This window comes from Lutjanus erythropterus, chromosome 16 (genome assembly GCF_056507025.1).
Source record: "Lutjanus erythropterus isolate fLutEry1 chromosome 16, fLutEry1.hap2, whole genome shotgun sequence".
In the NCBI taxonomy this organism is placed as follows: domain Eukaryota; kingdom Metazoa; phylum Chordata; class Actinopteri; order Lutjaniformes; family Lutjanidae; genus Lutjanus; species Lutjanus erythropterus.
The window spans coordinates 16,835,161-16,848,518 of record NC_139332.1 but is presented as its reverse complement, the minus strand read 5'-3'; the positions used below and the strand labels follow the sequence as shown (position 1 = coordinate 16,848,518).

Genomic DNA, 13,358 nt, shown 5'->3' with positions numbered 1-13,358 from the left:
TAATTCTTCATTGAAAAGTTATCCCCGTGCATTTTTGTAAGCTTCTGTTTTATCTTGTCTTTTATCTTGAATCTCAGTCAGGGGTCTCTGATTGATGATTTAACTTTCAGGCATCAGCCCTAGCAGCTAATATGTTGAACAAATACTATAACTATCACTCCCATCCATCCTGGACACACTAAACAGTTGTTGGTTAGCATGGAGCCTCCTACATTGTCCACCTACCCAACCAGGAATCTTTTTCATTGTTAAAATAAGTTTGATGAAAAATATTTGTTGTTTTGTGTTAGCAAAACAACACTGTTGCCTTATCAGAACGCCTGCGTGATTGATTTTATGCTTTGATTTGGGGAGTTGTAAGGCTTGATTTCTGGTAAAAATCAATGTTATCATATGCATTGTAAATGAAGTGCAGGAGAAAGTTTGAAATATCTGAGCCGAGCACAGTTTAAAGGGGCTGCTGAATTTTATGTTTTAAAATCAGAATTAATCTGACAATGGGCTACAAAAAAATCACAATTTCTTGAAAGCTGTTATTCTATTGTGAAGTCATGCGCGTGTATTATTTGTGTACGTGTTATGGTTCACCAAGCTGGTGCGGATCTCCTGCTGCCACTGATAGAACAACCGTCTCCACAGGAGGGCAGTTTATTTTTGTGCATTCATACAGGACACATACTGATTCCCCGACTCATACACACACATTCAAGCCTACAGAGGCAGGTAGCCGCCAGTGTGTGAAATAGAACATAGCTCTCTGGAAAAGTGATAATAGTGCTTTCAGATTCTCACCATGGGGTTGTTATGTGACGGCCTTTCCTTCTGGCAGATAATGTGGAAGGTCTCCACACACTTAATCTGTGACACCTTTAGTAAAATTGTAATGTCGACTTGTGTGCACATGCCTGTGAGTACATGAGATAAAAGTGAAAAAGATACAGTACTATACCTTGTATAGTGCATGCACTTGACCCTCTGTGTGCCACTCTTTTTGTGCTCCTACTGTGGGGTGGGTTGCATGAACTGGTGTGTTAACACGTGTTGACATATATGTTCCCTTGCCTCCCTTTTTCTTGTCCTTTCCTGAGCCATCTGTTTGAGGGTAGAATGGACTTTATGTGGTATTGGAGAAGAGAACCAGAGCTCAGTTTCTCTGACACAGTATCCAAGCTTAATTGGCACCTCTGACATGCCTTGGACAGGCTTGTCTAAAGGCCAATTGCCTGTTTTTAGAGCGAGACATCTTCTTATACGAAAAATGTCAGGGTCCAGGGACGCAGTTTGGTTTAGTATAATTCCCATGTAAACACTCAAATACTAAAGAGTCTTAATTAACGTGGTCATGCATGCCTGTATTATACATATTAGGAGGACTAGGGCCATTCATCAGAGTTATCATTTACAGAAATATATTGATCTGCAAAACGTGGCTAGTGTGTTGCATTGACTGCGCCTGGGAAGCACTCCTTCAAGTCAGGAATATCAAGACAGCGCCGTCCTGTCTTCTTTTTTTGTCAGCGCCCAAGCATGATATATTGGGATTATCAACACACAGAATGCATTTCTGTTAGTATCAGTTCCTTAAAATTGATTTTCTAAATATTTCTTCATTTTGTTAACTTTTCTTGCCCTAAAAATCCATTTGCCAGTGATAAGGCCTGTCGTAACTGCATTAGTCCAGTGAGAAAGTAAATTCATGTCATGACCAGTTTAAGTTTTATAGTTAGATAAGTCAGTCAAAATAAAAATACAGATTATCCACTTGAGAGAAAGGGTTGACACAGTGATTAAATTAATGTGTCACCGCAAATAGGGTTTGTTAGGTTGGAAATTACACTAATTTTAAAATATGCCATAATTACCATTATTCTAATGTGTTTTATGTGTCTCTTTTTCAGGATGATGATTGAATAAAACACTTAAATATTAATGAGCTTTTAATATTTTGGGGGGTAAATTAATTGTTATATTAATCAAACAATTAAAAAAAATCTTTAGAATAATTGTAATGTTGGGACAGCTCATGAGCAGTATCACAATATTTTGGATTATAGTTCCTATCCACCTCCAAGTGACTTTCTTCACAGGAATGTGGGCTGCAGAGATGTCCGAGGAGGCAACGTTAATAACGTGGATGAACATATTCAATTTTTAATGAAACTTGAAAGCTAGAGATGACTACCCCCTCCTGCAGCAGTAATGAATTCTCTCCCTCTGCTCCATTTTTTTAAAAGTTAGTAATGCTTACGCAACCTTTGCCGAAACCCTGCCTGGCTGCCGAAATTCTCCCTATGCTCACATCAGGCTGAAACGACTTCTTGCTGTGCAGAGGAAGTTTCAGGTAGAGTGTGTATGTGAGTGAAAATAGACCAAGAGAGATTACATCACTGCATGAACAAGAGACATACACACAGCCTCAAGGCACAACAACACCCCATTTGGAAGTCAGTCAGTCTACATGAGAGACACTGAACCTTTGAAGTAAATTTTCTTAATGTTATTTTCATTTGGCAATTGGATTTTTTTTTCATGCATCACAAACAGACAATAGAAGAAGAAAGAGTGGACGGAGCCCCGGGGTCTAAAAAGTGAAGTCACTCTGGAAGTACCTTAAACCTGCTTTCTTTTCAGTGGCCAGCAGGGAGTGACTCCATTGGTTGCAAAATAAGACTGATAGTATGGAGTCCTGTGAGAAAATGACCCTAATTCTCACTTGATTTATGACGTTGGTAAACAGTTTTATAATGAGTTTGTGGTCTCAGTCGCTAGTTTCAAGTCTTCTTCTACGATGTGCATGTGAAATAGATGGTAAATTAGGGTAGGCTGTATTTTAGGGCTACCGTGTGACTGACAGGTTCTTCTCAGTGAGTCCGTTCAGTGCCACACACACAAAACTCAGATGCAACTGTCTTAGCTTTAACTAGGCAGTGATGATTAAATATGGATCAAAATTATCTTACTCCTTTGCTTATTTCTTGCCAAAACTGTTTTAGATACATAAATTAGTGAACTTTTAAGCTTTGTTTCTTCATTGTGCATGTTGTACAGACAAATTATGTTTTATGATGTGACAGGTCTGTGGTTAAGGTAGGTTTGGGGACAAAAAAATACCTGGGTACGGTTAGGTAAAGATAATGGTTTGGGTCAAAATATTCACTCCTACAAGAACTTTTGCAGTCTGGGGTTCCTCTCCAGACATGAGCAAGCACAGTTACCATTGTATTTCAGGTCTCCAACAGAGCCTCCTGAAACTCCGATCAAACCCCTGTTGGGGTTGGGCAATATGTAAAAATTTTCCAACCAGCTGCTGTCAGTCCAGGAACCAGCAATTGGCGATATATTATTCACCCACCAGTTGCACGTTCTCATTGGTACTGCACCTGCTCCGCTTGCAAAAAACCAAGGTGGCAACACCTGTAATGCCAAACTCAAGGCTTCAAAATGGTAGTCCACAAACTAACAAGTGTCACCGTCACACTGTCCAATAATAAACTGCCTATGATAACAATAAAGACCTCTTCTTACATGTGCAAGAGCAGTGCATTAGACCAGTATTTTCGAAAGACTCTGTTGAGACCCGTAGGTAGATCACAGGAGATTTTATTGTGGTCCTCCAAAAAAAATGAAAGTCTATGGAAGAAAGCCTGGAAATTTAAGATTTATATCTGCAGTACACCTTTTATAAAACAATTTAATATACATAATATTATTTCTCTGATGAGAGGAAAAAATGAGAGTTTGTTAATTCCACCTAAATGCACTAATTTTGTCTTATTTATGAAGTGGGATAAAGTGTTGTGTAGTGTTTTCCTGCTGAGAGGAAATAAAAACAATAAAATGGCCTGTTAATGCAGTCTAAATGCAGTTATATCTCATTTATGCATACCTACTCAGTAATATGATGCAGAAATGGCAGGAAAAATGGTCTGCAAAGTTCATTTATGCACACATGAACTCTTCCCAATATTTATTCATAAGGCCGATTGTGAATCAGGTCACAGTGGTTTGTCATTTTTAAAAAGTGGATCCCCAGAAAGTTAGTTTGGGAAACGCTGCCTTAGATCGCTGGGTTATATTACTCTGTGGTACCAATGGAAACCCTCTCAGTTGAGTGTTCTCTGTCTTGTTCCTTAGCTCTCTTAATCAGGTCTGACCTTCACTATTACTTAGCTGCTTGATACTTTCCACTGCTACCAGCCCTAATTAGTGCTAGCTAATTTAGCTTTAATTGCCTCATACATCTCAGTAAACACTTGCCAGAAGTCACAAACACGTTCTTCTTCAGACACATTTATTATAGGCAGCCTAACATATATATGTCTAAGCTGTACAGACCTCTTTGCTAATGAGCGAGTGCTTGATAAAGTGTCTAGACATGTTCAATCTCTGTTATCAATGCCTGCGTTTGTTTTCTCTTATTGATAGATGAGCTGCATGGTGTAGTCTGCATAAGGCATCTGTCTTCTCCTATGCCTTCCATCATTTTTCCTTATCACAGTGCCCCTATGAAAAAAAGAAATGCATTCATTGTCTTACTGTGTGTGTGTGTTGATGATTTTTCATTGCCAGTCACTAGTTGTGGACAACAGTGACTCCATCTGCTAGATATTACATGCACTGACTGTGCTTGCTTTGCAACGCAGCTACTGCACAATTAGCCTCCATTTGTGTGTGTGAGAACTAATGACTTTGGCCTTGTGGCTCAGGTAGGAGGATTTAGTCACTCACTGCTGGCTTTCCATTATGTGTTAAGGCTCTTTCACTCCTTTCACTCTTAAAAAGTTTAGTGTTATAGTCAGCAGGTTGCCAATAGGTGGCATTATGGCCTAATTTTGAGGCAACTTTTGTGAATGGTTGAGGATCTGTCCTGTGCTTCTTTAGCATGATTCCACATAGTTTTTTGTTTCTCTGCCAGTGTCCTTGTCCAAGTTCTTATAATTCTTCCAAGTGCTGAATATTTTTTCTCATCTTAGTCATACATTTGAATGTTAAAAGACACAGACACTCCTGTGGAATGAACAGTAGCTTCATTCGCCATCTGTTCTGGTCTCCAGTCGGCCACCATGCATACTTAAACACATGTTGAAATGTCATCCCTGCCCCTCGCCTGGTCTGCTGCATACTAGCAGATATGAACACCTACTCACTCTTCTGAATAAACTCAAGCTTGCTATAACACTGTGTGCCTTGGTGTGCGTAGTTACACAGTTCAAAAATTGGAAGGGAGATGCCTCGCTGTGAATGTGAGAAAGATGGTTGGTTGGTTTCAACTGCTGAATGACTTTGTCCTACGCATTAATTTTGAGCGCATGTATTTATAGTAAGATTTTGACAGTGGAATGAACCATTTTTCTTGTAATTGATAGAGCCCATGAGTTCTTGAGATTAGCATTCACTGAACATACATAAGTATATACATTTTTATCAAATACGCCATTCTATAACACTTTACTACTTTATTTTAATGATTAGTCACAAACTACTTACATCTGCTCACCTAGCTTTTCTCTTCTGTCCTCTTCTCCCCACACTGATACACACTACTGCACACACACACACACACACACACACACACACACACACACACACACACACACACACACTGGGGCGTGCTCTGCTCCACCTCTGTTCTCTCTCCTTGTACAGTCTGTATCTGATATGTTCACTTTCTTTATCAGCAGGATGTTTTATTAAGTTGCCCAAAAATACAGCTCACAGCAGCAGCTGACCTTGGGGGGGAGGAGATGTTAATGAGGTCACCAATTAAAGCGATTGAAAACACCATGTCATCTAATGACATCAGCCCCAACCGGGCGCACTTGCAAAACAAGCGCATAAGTAGATATATACATTAAACAGGAGACTCTTTTTCCACGTTTCTCTGCAGAGTTTGTGTGCAGCCATCACTCTTCTCACGCAGAAGAGTAACCAGGTGAGGGAGGGAGAGATTATTCATTAATTAATCATGTATGGTTTCACTCTTTTGGACAGACAGGACATTTGGGTTGCAAAATACACTCGGGTGCCCACCCAAATAAAGTCTTTGTTTGTGAAACATTGCATTATCATGCTGTTCACAGACAGATTTGCTGGCATGAGTTTGTGAGAGGCAGAGACAGTTGTGTCTGGAAGGGGACCCAAGACCCAAAAGAAAAATTGCAAGAGTGGAACAGAAACACTGAGTACAAATCTTGCAAGAGTTTTGCAAATCAAAGATTCCTTTATAGAAACAACTGAGTGAACGGGGTGCAGCTCCAAAAAACAGGAAATCAATTTGTGGTGGCCCATGATTTAATTGTGGCAGGCTGCCACAAATTAATCAATGTATGGGAAACACTGATGTTTGGTTTTAATATTTTGTTGTTTATGTGTTTATTATCCAAAGTAGTTTCTCATTTGTGACAATTCTGCTCAGTGTCACTTAAATAAAAGCAGAAAAGAGAAAATACCTTTTATTTGTGCTTAGTTTGCACAAGATTATCAAGAAGTAGTCATGAGGGATACGGTTAGTTTGTACAGACAATATTTTCATAGAATTTACAGAAAACGTACTATATCGGGATATTACTATTGAGATGTGAAATTACCCATATTGTGATAGAATATTTTGTCCATATTGCACAGCCCTACCTTGATGATATCATAGTGATGTCATCAGGGTTAACAGCTTGAGTTTAGAGAGTTCGAATTTATCACTTTAAGCCTGGGTTACAAACCTGGGGCATGGAGTTTGAAAGATGTGGTGTTTGCCAGGTGTGGAATAGTCTCTACTAACATAATTAAAGCCTTGTTTGTGGTTGGGGGATAGTTTGCTTACAAGGAGCTCACAGTTTTCCTCCCAAACCTCCTATAAAAAGGGTGCTGTGCATCAAATAAGATGTGCCGCTTTTCAACCAAGTAAATTAGTCCCTGGTCCTCCCTGTTGACTGCTAAACAGAAACACCGAGGATGTCAGCGTCGATTTTGATCAGACAAAATAAGTTGGAGGTGAAGCAAGTGACACGTTGCTCAGCCTGTTCGCTGACGCACAGAGCACGTTAGGACGTCCTCATGTTCGCAGCTTCTGCTGGTTTGAGATTGACCATTCTTTTTTCTGTCTCTCACAAGTCCCCCGCCTTAATGAAGTGCAAATTATTGAAGTACTAAATCACTGGACTATGCGTTTAATGTGTATCAGCATTAATTATAGCAAAAATTACATCAGTGACCATAATAAGAGGTAAACAAGAAAAAATAACAAACTCAGCTGTGCTAGAGTAAACTTACATTTATATAGTATTCAAGGACAGAGTAGGAAAAAATACACAGCTTAGAATTCTTTTGAAAAAGTATTAAATCAGCGTTATCAGAAGGACTTAACCTCAACCTTGTTTGGTTGGTCCTGTAGTATAGGTGAGGGAGGCTACGATACATTCAATTTCCATTAACCCTCAGGGTTCCTCGGCCTTGTGCTGCTGCACTTAAAGCAGCAGAGGGCAACACTCGCAGCAGGGGGGTCACACTGATCTCACGACAGTGTTTACTGTGCTTCGTGCTGTAAGAAGGGCATATGTTTTTACAGTTTTTCTGCTGCTGTGAGTCAGTTTGATAAAAAGCATAAAGGAGAGGAGGGAACATTAGAAAACACAACAGGAACAGAGAGAACCAAGAGTTCTCTGAGTAATGCTATTGAGAAAGATGTTGGATGCAATAATTGAGAAAGGCTCTCATAAAAGGTTTTGTCTAAATTGTGCCTTAGATGCAGGCATCAGTCATTGTTATTCTTGCTCCTCAGTAACAAGATAAGACTGCTCAAACTGTTCTTGTGGGGTGACATTTGGGAAGAACATCAAAATGTCTTTCCACTTTTTTTGTATTTCGCTTCTCATCTTTTTTCCCTCTCTCCCTCTCTTTCTCCCTCGCTGTAGGTTTCTAAAAAGGTCGCCGATCTCATCCTGGAGAAACAGCCTGCCTATGTCAAGGTAAGCTTCCAATGTCAACTCACGGCCACATTAAACAACAGTTTCTGTCTATTCTTGGCCCTGCCATGTGTCCTAAAGAAGTATTTCACCCACTGACATTTCTTTCCAAAAAATAGCAGTAATAATTTTTTTTTTTTTATTATTATTATTTTTTTTATGCCATCTTTTCTCAACTTTTGACTTGTTATGATTGGACATCAGGTTATTCTGATGCTATCAGGTTTCAGTGGATATATTCCTGTATTGGCTGCTGACTGACAACAGGATAGAGTAGAATTTGGAAACAGGAAACTTGACGACATCCATGGATAAGGAAATTTGGGGCAGTAAATCTAGTTTTCATTCAGAACGTAGGTTGTGAATTAAAACTAAGTCTATAAAATCCCTTCTTTGATCGCCAAGCGATGTTGCAATGAGATGAAATGAATCAGTGTCTGCGACAACGTCTTTATAGCAAGTCAGAAGATATTCAGTCTATTTTTGGTGATAAACTAGAGATTAAAGGAGATCACGTTCGTTACAGTGATGAGTCAGAATGGCTAACATATTTATTACTTCTGATTCATTTGATTTAAGTGAACGGAAGTGTGGTCATTCATCTTGTTCTTTTTACAAATGCACTTTGCAGCAAAAGCAGCATTCTTTACCCTTCAAACTTTAAAATCATGAGCTGAGAGATACATAGAAAGGAAGAGAAATGACTTTATTACCTTTTTTGGAGGTTTAATGATCTTGGATATCAATGCTTGTTAGTAAGTGAAACTCTATACAGACCCTCGTGCAACAGCTGAAGCCAGCATCAATATCTTTCCAAGCTAGATAACTAGGTATACATTTCTGTGTGCATTTAATGTGATTTGTGGCTGTTTCAAGTGAGCTTCAAGTTAAAAGCGTTTGAAAGGAGATCAAACATCTGTGTGTGCCAAAAGGTGTGTGTGTGTTGGGTTTGATTGTTGGTCTTTTGACTTATGACCCTGATTCCAAAAAAAGTTGTGCATGAAACATGAATCAGAACAGATTGCATTGATTTGCAAAAAAACTTTTGGCTGTGCTCAATTGGATTTAGGTTGAAAAGGATATGCAAATCATTGCATTCTGATCTGATTCATGTTTCATGCACAACTTTTTTGGAATCAGGGTCATAAGTCAAAAGACCAACAATCAAACCCATGTTTTACACAATGTTCTAACTTTTTCTGGAATTGGGGTTGTATTTGACTTAGCAACCAAACTTCAGTAGTCCCATCAGATATATTCTGTTTGAAGTTTGGTAGAAGATGTCAAAATTGTGTTTAGTCAATGAAGACTTATTCTCAGCAAGACCTATCAGATGACTGACAGCTTTAACAAATTTAGCGTGTAGTGAAATTGGAGGAAAATTACCATCATTCTTAAAGCCATATGAAGGTCAGTCTATGAATAGTAAATTGATCATTATTTCAGTGACCCTCCGAGTGACTCTGCAGAGTCAAAATGACAGCAGGGCTTATTAGTAGACGTTGCCAGGGATTTCAGGGGCACCTCCGCTGACCCTTCTCAGCCCAGATTCATTTGGTCCACAAATGCCCTGTGGAGTTCAGAGGGCACTTCAGTTTCTACATCCACTGCATTAATGTCACAATGAGAAGGAAGGCAGAATTTCACTACATCATTTCCTAGCATTAAGAAAGACTTGGAGAACAGAAGAAACCAAGCCCAATGACGTACTTGGTGTCTCTTGATTTAAAAATTTGTTTAGTATATGGCGAATATGAATTTATCCTGCCCTTCAAGCATGAAAGTTGAAAAATGGGGACATCTTTAAGACTCCTCTCACGGTTCTGTGATTGCTACAGTGTACCCACTTCTATAAGAAGAGTCTCATCAGTTATTTTTTCCTCCACAGTTTTTCTTTACCAAGTCTTTTTATCTCTGTTGTGTGATATTTTATCAAATGTGTACACAGAAACACATACTGCTGCACAAACACAGCCACAGGGCAAAATGCCACTTCTCTACAGGAGTCGCTCGCTGTGTATAACACATCGGTGGACACATAAATTGTGCAGACACGTACGCTTATGCCTCAGAGCTTGAAAGGATGGCCCGCTAAGCGTCTGAAGTGATTCATAGCTATATAGTGACTTACTTTTCTTCTGCTGGGCTGCTGGGAGCTCTGTCTGATCACTGCTGCTGCCCTCTAGTAACATGTGGCCTCGACTTGCATTCAGAAAGGATCAAAACTGTGATCAGGCTTCCTCATGTGGAAGGTTATATAGAGGCCAGAACCATTATCACTGATTGATTTATAACTGTTGATTGCTAATCAATGTGTATATTTTTCAAATGATCACATTTTGCTGCACATTCAGGGTTCAGCGTTTATGTTTTTGTCACTTGCTTGGTCAAGCAAATCAGTCAGAGATCTACTTGCCCGAGGCAGTCCCTTCTCTGAGGATGTGTGGGAGGCAATACTAAAACATGTTCACATATCAACTCCATACTGCAGACATGGTCTTATTCAACTTAAAGTTGTCCATCACACCCACCTTTCAAAAGCTATATCCTCATTTTGACCTGATTTGTGAGAGATGTAGGGTGGCTCATATGTTTTGCGCCTGCTCCAATCTTTTTTTTTTGGGGGGGCGGGGTGTCAGTGTACATGAAGCATGTGGTACCACCATTGGATGTACAGCCCATTGCCATATTGTCTGGTGTCAGTGTGAAATGTCATTTAATATGGACAATGTGGTCGCAATCTCAATGCTTCTGTTGATTCTGTTGAATTGGAAATGGCCTGGACCCACCTGCCATACCAGATGGCTAAAAGATGTGCTGTTTCACTTAAAGTTGATTAAAATTAATTACAGCCTGTAGGGAACGAAGTCCAATCTCTGCAGGGAATGATGACCCTCTTTAAATTAGTTTGATAAGTTGAAGGATATACAGGACTGGGATGACCAATCTTAGAACATAGTTTACACCTCTGGTTTAGTGTAGTCCTCTTTGTCTAGGTGTTTGTGTAGCTCTTTTTTGAATAGGATGTACTGTGTAGTGCTTTTTCTTTAAAGTGTGACCATCAGAGGATGTCTGGGAGGGCTGGTTGTGGGTTGGATGGCGATTTCTTTAATATTTAATTTAATAAAAAAAAAAACTTATATAAAATCTGTTTCCTCAAATTTTTTTTCTTGTCCCTTTGCAAATTGTCTAATTTATTATCTGTTATCAAATGGTAACAAGGGAAACTGGGAACTAGTATTTCTTGAACCATTAAACTCCTCAGTGTTGATGTTTCTGCTCTTGTTATGGCACTCCTGCGCTGTTTTTCGGAAACCTGACCTGCCTAGCCTATGAAAACATGAACCCGTTTTCTCTGCCTTGGTCCCAGACTTAAGGCAAACTGAGCAATACATTGTATGAGTTTTGCCCACATCCTCTAACGCCACCCAACTTAACCCCTGTTTCCAGGATAATTGAAATGCTCACTTGTGCCTTAGCTCATAAACTTTGATCTCTTTGACCACTACTGTGCACATACAACACCTAACAGGTGTTAGAGGGAAGTGTGAGGGCTCACTCTTTAGCTACATCCATCAGCTCTAGAAAAAACAGTGCGTTTAATTCTTTTTTACCGTTTAGCCAATTGAGCAGGTAAGTACTTTTACCAGCCTTTATTGAGCCCTGACATTTTATACCTCTGCTTTTGAGTGTTTGTCATTCTAAAGTTATAAAGGCATATAAGGTATAACATTGTTCATTCTCATTTTCCATGAGTTCAAGGTGTTCTCCAGTTAAAATTCCTGAATCAGTAAAAGGTCAAGCTTGTGGGACGATTTAAAAGAACTGCCTGTAACTGCCAGTTTAGAATTGAATTGCCATACTGTACGACCCTTAGGCTTGTCAGTAAAGAAAGAGCACCTTGTAGGAGTCCAGGTTGTAATGAATTTGCACCAGGTAGCCATGACTGGGTCAGCCAACCCCATTGGAAAGGAACGGTCTTGGACAGGTATTCAATTATTTCACACTGGAAACACTTATTCATCACAGTTACTGCAGCTGCCTTTGCTTGTGTTCCCCAGTTGCCTCCTTAGAATGAGACTGGTAATTTGTCCTGCCTTTAGTGGTCATACCTGCAAATTACACGGTGGTCTCAAAGCTGTTTCGTTGGTGAGACTAGAGACTGAAAGGAAACAGGGTTGTTAATATGGGTGAAGATGTGGCAGCAGCATGTAGGCAGTTGTATGGGACTGTGGAGGCAAAATAATGTCAGCTCCAGCTGTGAATAACTGCACTTGTGTGTCATTCATCTCTGTTTTCCATTCACCTTTATACTTAAAAAAGTCGACCTGGGCAGGCCCTAAACAGCAGCATCATTAGAATGTGTAGGCAGGATGGGTTACTTCGAGCCAGTGCATAGTCAATGTGCTGGGGGTCACAGGCAGGACCTCTTATGAATATATGAATAAAGAGGCCTGGGAAAAAAGTCTCTCTTGTGACTAAACATCTTCTCCTCCTTGACCTTCACTTCCCACATCAGTGCCTGTGTTTGTGGACATTGTAGGAGTTTGTTTGTATACTTAAATTGTAGTTGAGTAGGCTCACCTTTCCTGCATGTGTACAGTACATACAGATCCACTATACACTGGTGTTTGCATGTTCTCACACATTGTTATACATGGTATACATGCAGCACTACAGTACTTCAATATAATGCTGTTTTCTCACACATTTTGTCATTTTGTTATTTGGTTCTAGTTCTGCAATTTAGATACTGCACTTGGCCATAGTGCAAATTGTGATTAATTGTGCCGCCCTACTTGGTACGAATGTCCATTTGGACACAAGGATGAACTGATTAGATGTGATGTCATGTCCATCCCATTCTCCTGAACATGAAATCTCAGGAACGTCTGGACAGATTTTTTTCAAATTCAGTGCAAATGTCCACTTGGATGCAAGGATGATTATTCGACCATAACTCAATGAATCCATATGCTAATTATGACAAAATTTCACACACATATATAATAGGATAAAAGTTTCTGTAGTGAAAATAGTCTCAAAGTGAAGATGGCATGTTTCTCACTGGAAATCATTCACTGGATTCATACATGTCAGTGGCGCAATAACCTCTGTTGCCAAAAATGACACTTAATGCCTTTTATTAAATTCCTTCAAAGGCTTCACTTCCTTTATTTCTGAGTCTGGACAGACATGGATGTAAACTGCAACTTGACTGGTTGGTGGAGGCATGCAACCGCATTAAAATCTGACTGACCACATGTCAGTTACTGTGTTTGTTGTTACTCACATGAGCTAAACTGTTTGAGCCCTCCGTCAGTCACATTAACTGTGGCTTACAGATGGAATCGACAGCTCGGAGCAGTGGAGTAACAACAAATTGGAGCCTCAGGCTAC

The 13,358-nt window shown here is 39.7% G+C and overlaps 1 protein-coding gene across 2 annotated transcripts in view; it reads left to right on the top strand.

Annotated features, from left to right (window-relative positions):
• Positions 1-13,358, top strand: part of vps50 (VPS50 EARP/GARPII complex subunit) — a 138,848-nt gene that overhangs the window by 16,678 nt on the left and 108,812 nt on the right. For both annotated transcript variants that reach the window (XM_084739153.1, XM_084739154.1), the window contains exon 5: positions 7,908-7,961. In XM_084739153.1, coding sequence (XP_084595279.1) covers positions 7,908-7,961 — 54 coding nt within the window. The remainder of the gene's footprint in view (positions 1-7,907; positions 7,962-13,358) is intronic.